General features: G+C 46.1%; 1 protein-coding gene across 2 annotated transcripts in view; it reads left to right on the top strand.

The window, feature by feature from the left end:
- LOC120059966 (membrane-associated guanylate kinase, WW and PDZ domain-containing protein 1-like) overlaps positions 1-18,853 on the top strand; it is a 167,822-nt gene that overhangs the window by 113,925 nt on the left and 35,044 nt on the right. For both annotated transcript variants that reach the window (XM_039009053.1, XM_039009047.1), the window contains exons 5-12: positions 406-616; positions 904-986; positions 2,420-2,455; positions 5,828-5,885; positions 6,758-6,861; positions 7,721-7,840; positions 8,676-8,861; positions 9,149-9,781. In XM_039009053.1, coding sequence (XP_038864981.1) covers positions 406-616; positions 904-986; positions 2,420-2,455; positions 5,828-5,885; positions 6,758-6,861; positions 7,721-7,840; positions 8,676-8,861; positions 9,149-9,781 — 1,431 coding nt within the window. The remainder of the gene's footprint in view (positions 1-405; positions 617-903; positions 987-2,419; positions 2,456-5,827; positions 5,886-6,757; positions 6,862-7,720; positions 7,841-8,675; positions 8,862-9,148; positions 9,782-18,853) is intronic.

The following is an 18,853-nucleotide window of genomic DNA, read 5'->3' as shown; positions in this document are numbered from 1 at the left end:
CGCTCAGTCAGCCACAACAGTAGTCAAGTGTTCGGCAAGTGTGTGTGTTTGTGAAAGGGAGAGAGATTCCTTTACCTCTAAACTACTAGACAGTATTTTTTATTCTATTATATTTTGTATTCCTTTATTTAACTAGGCAAGTCAGTTAAGAACAAATTCTTATTTTCAATGACGGCCTAGGAACAGTGCCTTGTTCAGGGGCAGAACGACAGATTTTTACCTTGTCAGCTCGGGGATTCGATCTTGAAACCTTTTGGTTACAAGTCCAACGTCGCCCCAGGTATCAGGCTGAGTTTGGACACATATGAGGCCACCAAACTATAGTGTCATTGCCTCAGAATGTGTGTGTGCGTTGTGCATTTTGTTTACACATGTTTTCCTCTCCCCGCCACCCTCCCCCCACAGGAGACTCGAGTGAACCTGACGAGCATCCCTACGCCCCGCGTGAGAACGCCCCGTCCTACGGTGTGAACAACACATTGTCATCCACCACGGAGGACTCTCAGCAGACACACACACACCTCAGCCATCCTCCCACAGAAGAGGACCCCCTGGGACCTCTAACTGATAACTGGGAGATGGCCTACACCGAGAACGGAGAGCTCTACTTTATAGAGTATGTATCCTATGTACACGTTACGCCCCATAACACACTATATAACATAGGCTACATGGCTCTATACCCAACATCCGTAATAGTATTTAAATTACAATCTTCTCAAGAAAATATTGTGCCACTTTCTACTTTTGACACTTGCCTTTAACATTGAGTCTGATTACTTCACAGTGTGTATCATATTTAGCCATGGAAGTGAGGATGTTTTTCAGACAGTGAGTGTTTGATGTCTTCCCAGTCAGAACAATGTGTCTGTCTGTGACTCTGTCATGTGTGTCTATCTATAGCCACAACACAAAAACCACTTCCTGGATCGACCCACGCTGCCTAGACAAGCCTCCCAAACCCCTGGAAGAATGTGAAGATGATGGTACGTCCACCACAGGCTCTGTGTGTGTGTGTGTGTGTGTGTGAAATCAGATGCTTGTCTGTCAGATCTGTGATTCCATGAGTGGCCTGCAGATGGCACACTTGAGCCACCACAGTGTGAGATGAGATGAGACAGAGTAATATTCTGGTCTCGTGTGCTGCCTGCCTATGCTAACGTCTGAGCAAGATGCCATGGCAGCCTGAAGGACTGACTGGGTTATTTGCATCATCTAGCATCAATAAAATATGTACCTTGAATTGTAGAGGAGCAAACACAAGCCCACCCACCCACTCAAAACACTAGCACTTCATCTGCCTCTCTCTCCTTCCTCCACTCTCTCCTTCCTCTCTCTCTCCTCCACTCCCTCCTCTCCTTGCTCTCTCTCGCCTCCTCTCTCCCCTCCTCCTTCCTCTCTCTCCCCTCCCCTCCTCTCCCCACCTCTATATCCCCACCTCTATCTCCCCATCTCTATCTCCCCTCCTCTCTGTTCCCTCCTATCTCTCCCTCTTGTCTCTCTCTCCCCTCCTCTCCCCCACCATGTGTCCTCTACATGTGTTCGGAGGTACTTGTGTTGATGAGATAGCTCCTATTAGTTCTGTCCTCTCAAGCCGCTGCATGAGGACACAGGATAGATGGAGAGAGTATTCATATTGTCAAGCATATGGTGCATGAACTATGATTCATATTTAGTGGCAGCTGTTTTCACCTGCCCCAACCTAAAATGTTCAGTATTATAATGTATGTCTGTCTCTCTGGTATGACACATTTATTTCACTTTAATGCACCTATTGATTTCTGGAGCTGGTTTTTCGAAACAGTGTCACCCAATGGCAAAGTAGGAAGTGTGTTTAACGTTATGTTACAGACCGTGGCTAATATAAAGATATGACAGATATTGGCAAGATGCATGAAGTGATTTTACTATAGATTTAGCTTGGGTTCACACCTTTTTATTTATTTGATTTTTACTTATCATTTTATTTAACTAGGCAAGTCAGTTAAGAACAAATTCTTATTTACAATGATGGCCTACCCCAGCCAAACCCTAACCCGGACGACGCTGGGCCGGTTCTGCGTCGCCCGATGGGACTCCCAATCACAGCCGGTTGTGATACAGCCCGGAATCGAACCAGTGTCTGTAGTGACACCTGTAGCACTGAGATGCAGTTCCTTAGACTGCTGCGCAACTCGGGAGCAAACCATTCCAGACACCTTACAAACCATTCCAGACACATTATGTTTTTACAATGTATGGAGCCAAATTTTGCTGCTCTCTTAGCTTGCTTGAGGCTTGGAATCAAAATCAATCTCTAACCCTCTGGTGCTCTCTCTCTTTCTCTTCCCTGCTCTCTCTCCTTGCCCCCCTGTCTCTTCACCCCCCACACTTGGTCCTCCACTCCCTCTCCTGGTCTGCTGGCTTTCTCCTGGAGAAGAAGGGGTACACACAGAAGAGCTGGACAGTGAGCTAGGTAGGGCTCTTTCTTTTCTCCCCTCCCCCCTGCTGTGTCTTCTGGGAAACCTGGTTACTGTATAACATGTTTCCTGTACTGCTTCAGTGACAAAGTCACCCTGGCTTCTTACAGCTTATAACATCTCTCCCTTTATGCCTTGGGTGGGTGTTAACATTATAATCAAATGGTTGAAAATATATTGTAATATATTGTCTGTGTGTGCTTGCATGTGTGTGTGTGTGTGAGCTTGCAGGCTTGTGTCTGCTGAGTGGGCAGTTCTTGTAGGGTTAACCCACACACCCGGCGAGCCAGCATGCCCTATTATAGAGAGAACCATTGACAGAGGCACATTGACCTGATGATCATTTCCTAATGGGCCTCTCGTCAAATGGACCTCTCACTCTCAAGCCCCATCATTCCATCCACTGGGGCTCATATTATAACTGGGCTAGCAAACTGGGATAGCAAAGAGCACTTTACCCACCACTGTTTGCTGGTGCATCAGTCTCTGAAGCCAGATGGGGGCTTTAAACAGCCATGGCTCTGAGATGGGCTCAGAAAACTACTACCCACTATTCTATTTCAGTGGGGAATACTTGGGTGAATAGTCACAATCCTCCAATCTCATCAGTTATTGAGAATGTTTGTTATTTTCTATTAATCAGAGATTGATTTAGACCTGAGAAACCAGGAGTGTGCAATACAGGTCAATCAGTGATATCAATGAATTGCTAGGGAGACATGAAAACACCCCTGGTTTAAGGTTAGGTCTGAGGTAAGTGAGGGTGAACTGATCCTAGACCAGTGTTTAGCCTCCTCCGTGTTATGAACAGCAGCCAAGGTAGGAGTAGCCATTGTTAATACCATCGCTCAGATTGGATGAACACAGTCAATACGTATTGATTATGAAAGGCAATTACTCCAGTTGTGTATAGGAATGCAGACGTATGGCCCCTGTAGTGTAACTCCTCGCTCAGGAGAAATCAAATAGTCAGGAAGACAGAATGAGATGCAAAAAGTTTAATCGACAATTTATCACCTTAGTCACCCTTGAGCTGGAGTGTGCGTGGGGGTTGTCCGGGGAGCGTGGAGAGGGGGAGCTCTTTTTGAAGTGTCAGATTCCTCCCACTACACCCACTCAGTATCAGCAAGGCCAGCAGAGACGTGATGGCTCTGGCATCCAGCAATAATAACACACAGGCAGGATCTCCTTTAGAAATACAGCCACTGGTGGGTGGATGGATGGGTGGGATGGGAGGGTTATTGGGGGTGGTGAGAGTGGGAGGGAGGGATGTGTCTTGGGAGGAAAGTTTGGGTGGATGGGAGGGAGGGAGGGAGGGAGGGAGGGAGGGAGGGAGGGAGGGAGGGAGGGAGGGAGGGAGGGAGGGATGGATGGGCGGGATGGGAGGATTATTGGGGGGGTGAGAGCGGGAGGGAGGGATGTGTCTTGGGTGTGTCTTTTTCTTTTCAAATCTATAAATAAAGTACATTTTAAAGAAAAAAAGAAATACAGACACTCTGGTGTGAAATACAGAGTGGTTCTAATTTACAGTGAGTGATGTGCTGCTGGCTCAAAGTATAATGTTCCCCTTCAGAACATCTGACACTATTAAAGCCTAGTCCCTGTATTGTGGATGTTCCAACCATAACACAACCCCCCCCTTAATTCCTTGCCGTCACTCTCCCGGCTTAACACCTTGACTCCAAATCCTCTAAAGCTGGTGGAGGGAATGTGTACACCACTCGTCAGAATATAGGCTGAGGTAATAGGCTGAGGCTAATGAGATGCAGGACTGATACTGTACAACGGAGGACTCAGTTATACATATCTGTTTGTAACCAATTACAGCACTCTGACGTTTCCCTATAGCCATTGGTACAGTAGCTAGCTAACTCCATCTCTGGTGTTTTAATCACACTACTCTGTATGGAGAGATAATGAGTTGCTCTGCCATACTGAGACATACTGAGACTGCATCAATGTAGCAGCCTTTACAGCAGCTTCACAGATGACTAATGCATGTCTCTATCTAATCAGTCCATATTTATTTGGTCTCATTTTATGGCAGTGTTGTCAGGCCTTTTATGGCATTCATTCTCAGCATCGATGTCATGGAAGATATACATGCGAGTGTCCCTGGTTACACACAAAATTAAAAACATCCTCTCACATAACTCGTCATTAATGAATTAGACCGCGGTGAATAAATACATGATCGAGTTTATGAAGTTCTACAATGCCATGCGACAGACAGTGATAAAACAATCAAGGACAACATTGAATACCATTATATACACACCACACCTACATCAACGATGTCGGTCAACATTGTACATCAGATTCCCTTACTGCTGATGGGGTCAAATTGGGGTCACGATAGGGGCTGCACCAAATGTTTGATGTATTACAATAACTGATTATAATATGTTGTATTAATAGAAGGGGATGGGCTATGGTACCCCTCCTCCTCTACATTTATAGGGTCCTAGACTACAGATTAACAATAAATATATTCATTGTAAGGATTTAGAATTGTTCCACAGTCTTTAAGTCTGTGCCTCTTATAAAGAAATGGGGGGGGGGGGGGGGGGGGGGGGTCTGTGAGAAAGCATTTCAAAGATAAAGAGCCCTGTAGGGGAGTAGACGAGATAAGAGGCTAGTCAGACATACTTCTATAAATCAACTTGGGGGAGTGGGATTTTACTGCTGAGGCCTTAGAAAACACTGGAACTATTGTATTTCTTGCAAGTTTGTATAGCTGTGTATGCATGGGCTTGGTCTGAGGAATAGCAGGTAATGACATCACAGGGGGTTGACTACAAGCATGATAAAAGCAACTTGGACTTTTCCTATGGGGCAGAACTCAGGAGAGACATCAGTTGTATGTGTGATGTTTGATCTTTGACTTCTGTCTACAGCTGTATTTTGATTAAAATTGTTATGATTTATAAGTGCACATTTTGAGTGTTCCTTATTTGTTAAGTAATAAAACGGAGCCCAGAAAAACGGAACCAACACTGCCATGAACAATAAGAAAATATATATTCACGTGACATATTTAAACCACATATTTTTAAACCAAAATTGACATTTAGACCACCACACACATATACCGCCAGCTCCTCTTCTCCATCTGAGCGTCTGGTGTTGATCATGATCGGTCAAATCCCCCCGTAGTGTCTATCTGATGTGTTAAATGTCAGCCGTGTCCTGCCAGGAGCCAAGAGCCAGGTCCAGACAGCCTCTGGACAGCCTCTGTAGTCCTGTTCACTCCCCAGTGACTGACAGGCTGTGTGTGGTAGGAAAAGGTATTCGGTGACCTTCTGTCTTAACAATGAGCACCATCTCTAACAACGTGCCGTTTCCTCCTCTCTCTACCTCTCTTCCAGAGCTGCCAACAGGCTGGGAGAAAATAGATGACCCAGTCTATGGTGTTTACTATGTGGAGTAAGTGGTGACACACACACATCTCTGTCGCATTTAAAATGACCTCACTGTACTGTACATTTACAATGCATTTAACACTGAGCGGTGCCCCGGAACATTGCAAAACAACATCAAATGCAGGCTGTTTTGGGGATTATAGGCCATTTTGTTGCCGTCATGATGATTTAGACACAGGGTTTCTCATCTAGTGCGAGACCCTTGGGGCTGTGCATTAATAGCAATACATGCATATGTTTTGATGTTGTTCAAAGCAATACCTTCGAGGCAGATGCCCAGTTTTGTTGTCTGAGATTTTTCAATATACATTGTTCCTATTGTTTCCTGTTTAATGCATAATTGCATAATGTTTCCATACTGTTTGAAGTGTAATTTCCTTTTGGTGTACTGCTCCTTTAATTCCTTGTCGGGTTGTGGTATGACGTGGTTGTGGTGGTGGTGTTAACCTCCTGAAGCAGTGCTCCTCAGTGATTGTGTGATGCTGTTGATATTCAGGCCTCATCGTCTCTGTCTCCTCTGATCCACCAGAGCATTGTCTGTACCAGACTTGACTTACGTGACTTGAGCCCTTGGCTCCTGGAGCATAGGCCACCAGAGACTTTGTCTATCTGTGTGTTGTGTTCACTCTTTCACCACTGCCTCTCTGTAACTCAATCTTTCTCTTTCTTTATCCCTTCTTCTCCATCCCTTGCCTGATCCCCTTGGCTTTCTTCTGTTCTTTTTTCTTTCTCTTTTTGGTCTAATTTCTTTCCTGTTATTATCCCCCTTGTTCTTACTTACTCTCTACTTTTCACTGACTCAATTATCTTTCTCTATCCCTCTCCCTTCCTGTCTCATTCTCCACTTTTCCCTCCCTCTCTTCCTCCCTCTCTCAGTCACATTAACAGGAAGACCCAGTATGAGAACCCTATAGTAGAGGCTAAGCGGCGGAAGCAGCTCGAGCAACAGCAGCCACCAGAAGGTGAGCGCTACATCCGAGGTTCGTTTCCAGCCCCGCCGGGCGTCATTTCTTTCTTTCTTCATGTCTGTGATCGTGCCTATCTGTCTCTTTGTCCTGCTGCTCTGCTCTGCTCTACTCTGCTTCTGGCGCTTTATGATTTGCTATGGAGAAACCATAAAGGCATACCTATGATTTATTTTAATGGCCTTGAAGAGAGGTCTTTTTGGTTTAATTTGACAATGTTTTAAGTGTCACTGATTCTCTCTCCGAAGGATTTGTGCTTATGTGAATAATTTTGGAAGTGTGCAGTTCTAGGTAAGTTTGGGTTTGACAATTATACATTGAAGAGTGTTTTACAGCAATGTAAATGTATCCCTATATTTGAATTCTTTCTGGGTCTTGCTCTCCCAGTGAAAGGTTTTTCAGGACAAGTGGTTTAAGTCTGAGTGTGCCCTGGGTTTACCTCTTTCTATATTAGATGTACGATGTCACTCAGATTTTCCCTAGACATGCAGGCCACACCACTAGGGACCAGGCTATTGATCCCCCTTCTGCAGGCTCAGCTAAATACGCTTCTGACTTGATTACTTGCTGCCTTTTCCTCCTTTAAGCTCAATATCTCTTTACGCTCAATATCTGTGAAGACTTTTACTCTTTCATTGATTGAATCTTAATACTGAGAATACTAATGAAGACTAATTAAGCTTCTGATACATTACACAGTGAGGCTGCCATTTAGATCTGTCAGAGATTGGATTACGTGGTATTACTTTCATTGGCAGCCATTGTGGCTCAATGCAGTACAGTAGTTTCCTAGCCACCCATTGTGGGGAACCATAAGGAATCGGTGTAACTGTACAGGCACCAGAGACAGGAAGTATGCCCTTTGCTGTTCCAGAATGGATAGAGGACGCCACCCTGGCTGGTGCCCCGCTGGCCAGCTATACCGCCAACCACCAGGAGACCTACAGGGATCCCCAGGCTGGACCCCCACTGCCGCCCCTCATCGGGCCCAAACGTAAGTCCTGGCCAGGTTAATATCCTAGTTTTATGAGGGTATTGGTCCATTTCTCTCTGCAACATTGTGGATGTGTTTCCTGTTCCCTCATCAATTTACTCCCTCAACCCCTATCTCCTCTCTCTCTCTCTCTCTCTCCTCTCTCTCTGTCTTTCTCTCTCCTCTCTCTCTCCTCTCTCTCTGTCTCTCTCTCTGTCTCCTCTCTCTATCTCCTCTCTCTCTGTCTCTCTCGATCTCCTCTCTCTCTGTCTCTCTCGATCTCCTCTCTCTCTGTCTCTCTCGATCTCCTCTCTCTCTGTCTCTCTCGATCTCCTCTCTCTCTGTCTCTCTCGATCTCCTCTCTCTCTGTCTCTGTCTCTATCTCCTCTCTCTCTATCTCCTTTCTCTCTCTCTGTCTCTCTCTCTCTCTTTCTCTCTCTCTGCCTCTCACACTCTCTGCCCCATCCTCTCTCTCTGCCCCTCCCTCTCTCCATCTCTCTCTCCCCTTCTCCCTCTCTACCCAAAAGTGTATCTCTCCATAGGGGATAGCAGCCTCACAGACTGAGGCTGGGGCACAGTCTGGGGCATTTACCATAGGATTACCCCCATTCTCAGGCACAGACAGGCTGGTACCCCCTAGCTCTTTGAATCCCTCTTAGCCTAATTAATCTATCAATCATAATCAGTCTCTTTATAATTCATGGAGCTTGTCACACCAACACATCTCTCACAGAGCCCTCACTGATCCAGAGCCAAGACTGTGTAGGATAGCCCCTCCTTCTTTGGCTAGCACTGCACATGAGATCAACGGGTTCTTATGAAAGGTGTGTAAGGCTTGTGTGTGTGTGTTCCTCAGGAGGGAAGCCCTTCTTCACACGGAACCCAGCAGAGCTAAAGGGAACCTTCATCAACACCAAACTGAGGAAGAGCCACCGGGGATTCGGCTTCACCGTTGTCGGGGGCGACGAGCCTGATGAGTTCCTTCAGATCAAGAGTCTGGTTCTGGACGGGCCTGCTGCCCTCGACGGCAAGATGGAGACAGGTGGGCCGCCGCTCTATCCTTCCCTTCCCTGTGTTCACCAACTCCTTAAGAGCTACAGAGTGTGCAGGCTTTTGTTCCAACCCACACTAAAACAATTGACTAATCAAGGTTGATTGATTGGTTTATTAGCTGAATCTGGTGCTCTCCAGGATCCGGATTGGTGACACTTGACTGGTGTAGGTTTTCTAGTGTACTGTAGGCGTTCTACAGTTTGTGTTACTTCCAAGATTTTAGTTTTTGAAATGGAGCTAATTATCCAACATTAATTTCTTCTTCTCTTCCCCCAGGTGACGTAATCGTGAGTGTCAATGACACATGCGTGCTAGGCTACACCCATGCCCAGGTGGTGAAGGTCTTCCAGTCCATCCATATTGGCTCCATGGTCAACCTGGAGCTGTGCCGCGGCTACCCCCTTCCTTTTGACCCCGACGACCCCAACACCAGCATGGTGACCTCCGTGGCCATCGTGGACAAGGAGCCCATCATCGTCAATGGCCAGGATAGCTACGACTCCCCGTCCAGCCACGGCAGCCATACTGGGGGCCCCGTTAATGGCATGAGGGAGTCGAGACCACACAGTCCCTCCTCCGCCGAGGTGGCGTCCAACAGCTCGCACGGTTACCTCAGCGACTCTGTGACGCTGGCGTCATCCATAGCGACGCAGCCGGAGCTGATCACAGTGCACATGGAGAAGGGAGACAAAGGCTTTGGGTTCACCATCGCAGACAGCCCTGCAGGGGGAGGACAGAGGGTCAAACAGATAGTGGACTACCCCCGCTGCAGGGGCCTGAAGGAGGGGGACATTATTGTGGAGGTGAACAAGAGGAACGTCCAGAGCATGAGCCACAACCAAGTGGTGGACCTGCTCAGCAAGTGCCCCAAAGGAAGTGAGGTCAGCATGCTGGTGCAGAGAGGCGGAGGTAAGACATCCTCACAACATGCTGAGATTTGATAGGTGGAGGTAAGACAGACCCACAACATGCAGAGATCTGATAGGTGGAGGAAAGACATGGACCCACGACATGCTGAGATCTGATAGGTGGAGGTAAGACATAGGCCCACGACATGCTGAGATCTGATAGGTGGAAGTAAGACATAGGCCCACAACATGCTGAGATCTGATAGGTGGAAGTAAGACATAGGCCCACGACATGCTGAGATCTGAGTTCTAATTGGCAAGCCTGCCTCTTACTCCCGCCTCTTCTCTCCGTCACCATTGTCATGAATCCGGACGTTGCTAAAACATGCAAAAAATTGACACACAAATAATGGGTAGGTTAGCCCTAAAACAAGGCCTGAGTTATTTTATTATTATTATAATTTTTACATTGAACCTTTATTTAACTAAGCATGGAAAGGTGAGGGGGAGATGGGAATCTAGTTTATGTGGAAAACATAAAAGAGCTAGATAGAAGCAACACAGGGAAGTTAGTGGGTGAATGGAGATAATATGAATACCGAAAGAATGTGAGAGATGGTTGCAGAGATTGTTAGTGGAAGAGACATTTGGAGAGTGAGAGAAAATGCAGAGCAGTAAAGAGAGAAAGCGTAGATCTTGTTCCAGGTCAGAAAGTCTCATGAATATGTAGCTGGGTTCCTCAGTTCCTCCTGTGGGTCTTTCTGTGTTACTGTCTCATTTCTGTCACACTGTCTCTCTCTCTTTCTCTCTCACTCTCTGTGCCTTTTTAATATCTGTGTCTCTCTCTCTGTCTTTCTCTCTTTATTTTTCTCTCTGACACTGCACTGTCTACACTATGGTCTATGTCTGTTACTTTATAGGTATCACACAAAGTTGCGTTGAGATCAAATTGTGGTGTCAAAATTTCTTCCATCCTAGCTGTGATGTGTGTGCGTGCGTGCGTTCATTTTATTTTATTTTATTTTTATTTCACCTTTATTTAACCAGGTAGGCCAGTTGAAAACAAGTTCTCATTTACAACTGTGACCTGGCCAAGATAAAGCAAAGCATTGCGACAAAAACAACCCAGAGTTACACATAAACAAACATACAGTCAATAACACAATAGAAAAATCTATGTACAGTGTGTGCAAATGTAGAAGATTAGGGAGGTAAGGCAATAAATAGGTCATAGTGGTGAAATAATTACAATTGAGCAATTAAACACTGGAGTGATGTGCAGAAGATGAATGTGCAAGTAGAGATACTGGGGTGCAAATTGAGCAAAAAAATAATAATAACGATATGGTGATGAGGTAGTTGGGTGTACTATTTACAGATGGGCTATGTACAGGTGCAGTGATCGGTAAGCTGCTCTGACAGCTGATGCTTAAAGTTAGAGAGGGAGATATGAGTCTCCAGCTTCAGTGATTTCTGCAATTCGTTCCAGTCATTGGCAGCAGAGAACTGGAAGGAAAGGCGGCCAAAGAAGCTGTTGGCTTTGGGGATGACCAGTGAAGTATACCTGCTGGAGCGCATGCTACGTGTGAGCGTTGCTATGGTGACCAGTGAGCTGAGATAAGGCGGGGCTTTACCTAGCAGAGACGTGTAGATGACCTGGTGCCAGTGGGTTTGGCGACGACTATGTAGCGAGGGCCAGCCAGCGAGCGCATACAGGTTGCAGTGGTGGGTCGTATATGGGGCTTTGGTGACAGAACGGATGGCACTGTGATGGACTACATCCAGTTTGCTGACTAGAGTGTTGGAGGCTATTTTGTAAATGACATCGCCGAAGTCAAGGATCGGTAGAATAGTCAGTTTTACGAGGTTATGTTTGGCGTTTTTCAACCACTCCACAAATTTCTTGTTAACAAACTATAGTTTTGGCAAGTCAGTTAGGACATCTACTTTTTGCATGACACAAGTAATTTTTCCAACAATTGTTTACAGACAGATAATAATAATTCACTGCATCAAAATTCCAGTGGGTCAGAAGTTTACATACACTAAGTTGACTGTGCCTTTAAACAGCTTGGAGAATTCCAGAAAATGATGTCATGGCTTTAGAAGCTTCAGATAGGCTAATTGACATTGTTTGAGTCAATTGGAAGTGTACCTGTGGAAGTATTTCAAGGCCTACCTTCAAACTCAGTGCCTCTTTGCTTGACATCATGGGAAAATCTAAATAAATCAGCCAAGACCTCAGAAAAAAAACACCATGGGACCACGCAGCCGTCATACCGCTCAGGAATGAGTTCTCTCTCCTATAGATTAACGTACTTTGGTGCGAAAAGTGCAAATCAATCCCAGAACAACAGAAAAAGACCTTGTGAAGATGCTGGAGGAAACGGGTACAAAAGCATCTATGTCCACAGTAAAAGGAGTCCTATATTGACATAACCTGAAAGGCCACTCAGCAAGGAAGAAGCCACTACTCCAAAACCGTCATAAAAAAGCCATACTACGGTTTGCAACTGCACATGGGGACAAAGATCGTACTTTTTTGAGAAATGTCCTCTGGTCTGATGAAACAAAAATATTCCTGTTTGGCCATAATGACCATCGTTATGTTTTGAGGAAAAAGGGGAGGCTTGCAAACCGAAGAACACCATCCCAACCGTGAAGCACGGGGGTGGCAGCATCATGTTGTGGGGGTGCTTTGCTGCAGGAGGGACTGGTGCACTTCACAAAATAGATGGCATCATGAGGCAGGAAAATTATGTGGATATTTTGAAGCAACATCTCAATACATCAGTCAGGAAGTTAAAGCTTGGTCGCAAATGGGTCTTCCAAATGGACAATGACCCCAAGCATACTTCCAAAGTTGTGGCAAAATGGCTTAAGGACAACAAAGTCAAGGTATTGGAGTGGCCATCACAAAGCCCTGACCTCAATCCTATAGAAAATGTGTGGGCAGAACTGAAAAAGCGCCTGCGAGCAAGGAGGCCTACAAACCTGACTCAGTTACACCAGCCCTGTCAGGAGGAATGGACCAAAATTCACCCAACTTATTCTGGGAAGCTTTTGGAAGGCTACCCAAAATGTTTAACCCAAGTTAAATAATTTAAAGGCAATGCTACCAAATATTAATTGAGTGTATGTAAACTTCTGACCAGTTGGGAATGTGATGAAAGAAATAAAAGCTCAAATAAATAATTCTCTCTACTATTATTTCACATTCTTAAAATAAAGTGGTGATCCTAACTGACCTAAGACAGGGAATTTTACAAGGATTAAATGTCAGGAGTTTTGAAAAACTGAGTCTAAATGTATTTGGCTCAGGTGTATGTAAACTTCTGACTTCAACTGTGTACAGAATGGTGTAGTCTGCGTAGAGGTGGATCAGAGAATCACCAGCAGCGAGAGTGACATCATTGATATATACAGAGAAAAGTGTCGTCCCGAGAATTGAACCCTGTGGCACCCCCATAGTTCATGCATGCATGCGTGTGGATGAGACTGTCTGTGTGTCAGTTAAACGTTCTAATGAGAACTTAGGGCCGGGCTTTTGACACAGGTTGTATGATTAGAAAAACTGTCTCACAAAAGATCTGAATAGAAGATGCAGTGTATGAGGGGGATGATTGAACTTTGGTCTCTCACTCCAATCCTCAGAAAGTACCTACTACCAAGAACCCACCTTCACAAAGAGCCCTGACTCACACTGAGAGAGACATGTAATTGGAGTGTTTCCACAGACATACAGAGTGGTCTTAACTGGCATTGGAGATGAATTTGTGGAACTGAAAGACCTGAACATCAGCCGTGTAAAGCTAAGTGTTCAGAAAGGGAACAGGACATTGGCTGAGCACTCTGCTCTCACAAACTGCTCCCCTCCTCTTCCTACGTTGCTTTAATAATGACCACCATTATACAACGCTACAGCCCTAATGCTCTGCTTTTTATGGATGGTCAATAAAACAAAATGTTTGTTGGTTTAACCGGGGCTCCCTAAACCAGAGAGCGGAGAGCAGCGCGGGTGGGACGGTTAGAGAGGATCATTCCTCACTGTGTGATGAATGGAAGACAGAGTTGATATTATTAAGGCACATTTTGTGTGCATAGTGTGCCACTACTCTGGAAAGGAGAGGTCTGCTCAGCAGAAGATTGCTTCGAAACATGTGGTGAACCTATATGAGTGTCATGTATGTGTAGTACAAATATGACATTTTCATCATCTATGGCTCTATGACATGTCATAGAGCACTGCTCTCTCAGTGATCCTGGCTCTCCAGGCAGACCCCTCATTCTGAGATCTGCTCCGGGGTTGTGTTTGTGTGTGTGGATCAGACGGCTAAGACATCGGCTGCCCCTTCCGCACAGAGCAGGATCGAGCAGGTCTGTCTTAATTACTCTGCTCACTCTGCTCTGTCCGTCCGTCCGTCCGACCGACCGACCGACCGACCGACCAATTACAACCTTTTGCCAGAGGGAACCTCTAATTGGCAGAAGTCTGGCCCCTTCTCCTTTACCACCGCACCCCCTGCCAATGTGTACATATCCCTGCCCACACGTACAGTATACGGTCCAATCCCGGGGATCTCAGGACATTAAGACCTGTGCATGTAACACTGCTCACCTCCTCTCCCATCTCTGGGTGTGAGTCCCTCAACACTGCAGGTTAGCTCACTGGCTCCGCAACACAACACTAGATTCTCACTGGATTCTTCTTTTGTCTTCTTGAGGCCAGGCGATGTGATTTCTAGCTTTCATCAAAGCAGCCATTATGATGCCAATCCCTCCATTAGTCTAATGTGCTCATTTATTTCACCTACCTTTTGAGACATTCTGATTTGCTGACATAATTCATTCTAGCCCCACTAGACTAACGCTTCCCGGTAATTTACTTGAAGCTAGTCTGTGAATGGGTGTACCAGTCAGTAGTCTGCAGGGATGGGAGAGTTGGTGCAGACAGCATCTGTTGTATTAATTTGCAGGCCATGCAGAGCCACTGTGAGGAGAATAGCTGAGAGCTAGGCTAGATCTAGCCCTGTATAGCCTCACTCATTATTCGCCCAGATAATTTTACCTATTGCTGTCGACTTGTCAGAGTCCCATTCCGGTGCTTTAAAGGCATTCATTCACCTGTTTGTTAGGCTGGGAATATTGGACAATACACCACCACACGCAATCTGCTGCTGTTGTTATGGCTTAGCATCTCAACCACCGCAGAGGAGGAGAAAACAGATGAGGGGAGAAAGGATGTAGGGATGTCAGAGGATCAGAGGAGGAGAAAACAGATGAGAGGAAAGAGAGGGGAGAAAGGATGTAGGGATATCAGAGGATCAGGGGAGGAGAAAACAGATGAGAGGAAAGAGAGGGGAGAAAGGATGTAGGGATATCAGAGGATCAGGGGAGGAGAAAACAGATGAGAGGAAAGAGAGGGGGGAAAGGATGTAGGGATATCAGAGGATCAGGGGAGGAGAAAACAGATGAGAGGAAAGAGAGGGGAGAAAGGATGTAGGGATATCAGAGGATCAGGGGAGGAGAAAACAGATGAGAGGGGAGAAAGGATGTAGGGATGTCAGAGGATCAGAGGAGGAGAAAACAGATGAGAGGAAAGAGAGGGGAGAAAGGATGTAGGGATATCAGAGGATCAGGGGAGGAGAAAACAGATGAGAGGAAAGAGAGGGGGGAAAGGATGTAGGGATATCAGAGGATCAGGGGAGGAGAAAACAGATGAGAGGGGAGAAAGGATGTAGGGATGTCAGAGGATCAGAGGAGGAGAAAACAGATGAGAGGAAAGAGAGGGGAGAAAGGATGTAGGGATATCAGAGGATCAGGGGAGGAGAAAACAGATGAGAGGAAAGAGAGGGGGGAAAGGATGTAGGGATATCAGAGGATCAGGGGAGGAGAAAACAGATGAGAGGGGAGAAAGGATGTAGGGATATCAGAGGCGGGAGGATGATGAGAGTCCTTCATCAGAGGTGACACTGTCGTTACCGGCGGTGGCTGGGCTCATGCACTACTTATTCCCCCAGAGCTGAGCGATGGCAGGAGGGAGGACGGACAGGGTCAGAGACTGACATGACCAGCAGGGATTAAGACTACATACAGCAGATGTGTGTCAGTCTGATAATATCCAGGTTTTTTTTCTGCATAAAAAGTCTTGGGTGGGCTGCCTAAGTGTTTATTTTGTCAAAATGAATATGAAATAGTTTCAGTATAAACTTAAACAACTAAAACCAGATATAAAGTGCACAACATATACAACATTATGTGGACACCCCTTCAAATCAGTGGATTCAGCTATTTCAGCCCCACCCGTTGCTGTAAGGTGTGTAACATCGAGCACACAGCCATGCAATATTCATAGATTAACATTGGCAGGAAAATGGCCTTACTGATGAGATCAGTGACTTTCAACGTGGCACCGTTTTAGGATGATACCTTTCCAACAAGTCAGTTTGTCAAATTTCTGCCCTGCTAGAGCTGCCCCGGTCAACCGTCAGTGCTGTTATTGTGAAGTGGAAAGGTCTAGGAGCAGCAACGGCTCAGCCGCAAAGTGGTAGGCCACACAAGCTCACAGAACGGCTCCGCCGGGTGCTGAAGTGCGCAGCGTGTAAAAAATCATCTGTCCTCGGCTGCAACACTCACTACTGAGTTCCAAACTGTTTCTGGAAGCAACGTCAGCACAGGAACTGTTCATCGGGAGCTTCATGAAATGGGTTTCCATGGCCGAGCGGCCGCACACAAGCCTAAGCTTACCATGCGCAATGCCAAGCGTCTGCTGGAGTGGTGTAAAGCTCGCCACCATTTTACTCTGGAGCAGTGGAAATGCATTCTCTGGTGTGATGAATAACGCTTCACCATTCCGATGGACGAATCTGTGTTTGGCAGATGCCAGGAGAACGCTACCTCCCCCAATGCATAGTGCCAGTTGTAAAGTTTGGTGGAGGAGAAATAATGGTCTGAGGCTGTTTTTCATGGTTCGGGCTAGGCCCCTTAGTTCCAGTGAAGGGAAATCTTAATGCTTCAGCATACAATGGCATTCTAGACCATTCTGTGCTTCCAACTTTGTGGCAACAGTAGGGAGAGGGCCCTTTCCTGTTTTAGCATGACAATGTCCCCGTGCGCAAAGCAAGGTCCATACAGAAATGTTTGTCGAGATCGGTATGGAAGAACTTGACTGGCCTGCACAGAGTTCTGACCTCAACCCCATCGAACACCCTTGGGATGAATTAGAACGCTGACTGCGAGACAGGCCTAATCGCCCAACATCAGTGCCCGACCTCACTAGTGCTCTTTTGGCTGAATGGAATCAAGTTCCCACGGCAATGTTCCAACAACTAGTGAAGGCTGTTAAAGCAGCAAACGGAGGACCAACTTCTTATTAATGACCATGATCTTCTTGTTTTTAGCTGAAAGGAGTGGAAACTGGTGTGGTTGTCATCTGAAATAGGCCATCCATGACAAGGATCGAGGAGTTGTGCGTTCCAAGATTCCTTTCTACACACCACTGTTGTACTGCGCCGGTATCTGTCTGTTTGTCTTCTGCCTGTTAGCTTGCATGATTCTTGTCATTCTCATGCCACCTCTTGTCAACGAGCTATTTTCGCCTACAGGACTGCCACTAACTGGATGGTTTTTGTTTATCGCACAATTTTCGGTAAACCCTAGACACTGTCGTGCTTGAAAAGCCCAGGGGGGGGGGGGGGGGGCGGCATTTCAGAGATACTGGATGCGTTGCACCTGGCACCAACCATCACCAACTTTAAAGTCGCTTAGGTCACTCGTTTTGCCCATTGTAACGCTCAATCAAACAGTAACTGAATGTCACGATGCCTGTCTGCCTGCTTTATATAGCAAGCCACGCCCACGTGACTCACTGTCTGCAGGAGCCATCCATTTTGGTGAATGTGATGGTGTACCTAATACACTTGGCCAGTGAGTGTATATTTTGAAATAAGATCATCTTTGAGAACTAACAATCACCAAAATAAAAACTAGACAGTCAGGGAGAATCTAAAATTCCAAAGGGGATGCAATCAGGAGTATTTCTGTCATGGTGTGGACCCTATTGATTTTGTTATAATGTTTGAGTCACTCAGATGGCATTAGAACATGGCAAAATGTGTAGAATTGAAGGATTTTTGTTTTCTACCCCATGGCCAAATTGCAGGAAATTAGCTTTAAATCAGCAATGTTTTGTCTCTGCGTCCCAGAGTAAAATCATCAGTTGGTGACTGAGCCATTGGCCACACCCACTGTCACGCCCACCTAAGCCGCATTGTGATCCAGAAAAAAAATGGATTACCATGTTGCAGCAGTGTGTAGGAGAGAGATGCCTAGATGTGAGAAGTGTGCAGGAAGGCATGAGATGAAGGAATGCGTGGTATCGGTGGAGCAAGTTGTGTGTTAGATGTGGAGGTTCCCATGGGCCTGGAGATCGGAGGTGTCCGGTGAGAGAAAGGCAGATTGAGGTCGCCAGGGTTAGAGTTGTACAGAAAGTGTAGCAGTGAAGAGAATGGTAGAGGATGATGGGTACAGGGTGAGGGATCCTGAGAGGATTCCTGTGAGTAGGCGGAGATCAAGAGAGGGTGATGGGAAGAATATGTGCTTCAGTAAGGTGGGCTTTTTAGCATTTCTAGCCATGGTTGTCAGTTGTACTGCAGAAATGGTTTGAAAATTGTGGTGGCAGAGAAGTACTTGGGATTGCTGCAGAACAGCTGCAGGGGGTGTTGAGTGGTCGTGTGCTGTCCTCTCAGACCGAGTAGGACTACGTAGGGTTCAATAGTGGAATGGGGTGGTGGGTTTTGTAGAGAGGGCTAATAGTTGGCAGGGCAATTTTCCTTTTCCACAATTTTGTATTACCGTATCAAAGAATTTAATGTACTGTAGGTAGGCCGTTAATGGCCTCACACACCAGTACAGTAGGTGGCGGTGTATGCACCGAAAAGTTTTGGCGATCCGGTTGGCGATACGCCAACCAAATCCAGAGAAGAAGAAGAACCCTGATTACCCAAATATCCACTACTACGCTGTTGCTTCATGCTAGTGTGCTGAAGCGAAATGACCTATGTAGTCCACACCTGCAGATTTGCAGATGCTGTTTTTACTTTGTCTCTCTTTGTGGGATGTTTTGTGTCTCATT

This window comes from Salvelinus namaycush, chromosome 2 (genome assembly GCF_016432855.1).
Source record: "Salvelinus namaycush isolate Seneca chromosome 2, SaNama_1.0, whole genome shotgun sequence".
NCBI classification, from domain to species: Eukaryota; Metazoa; Chordata; class Actinopteri; order Salmoniformes; family Salmonidae; genus Salvelinus; species Salvelinus namaycush.
The sequence above is the reverse complement of the archived record's forward strand: the minus strand, read 5'-3'. Positions and strand labels throughout refer to the sequence as shown.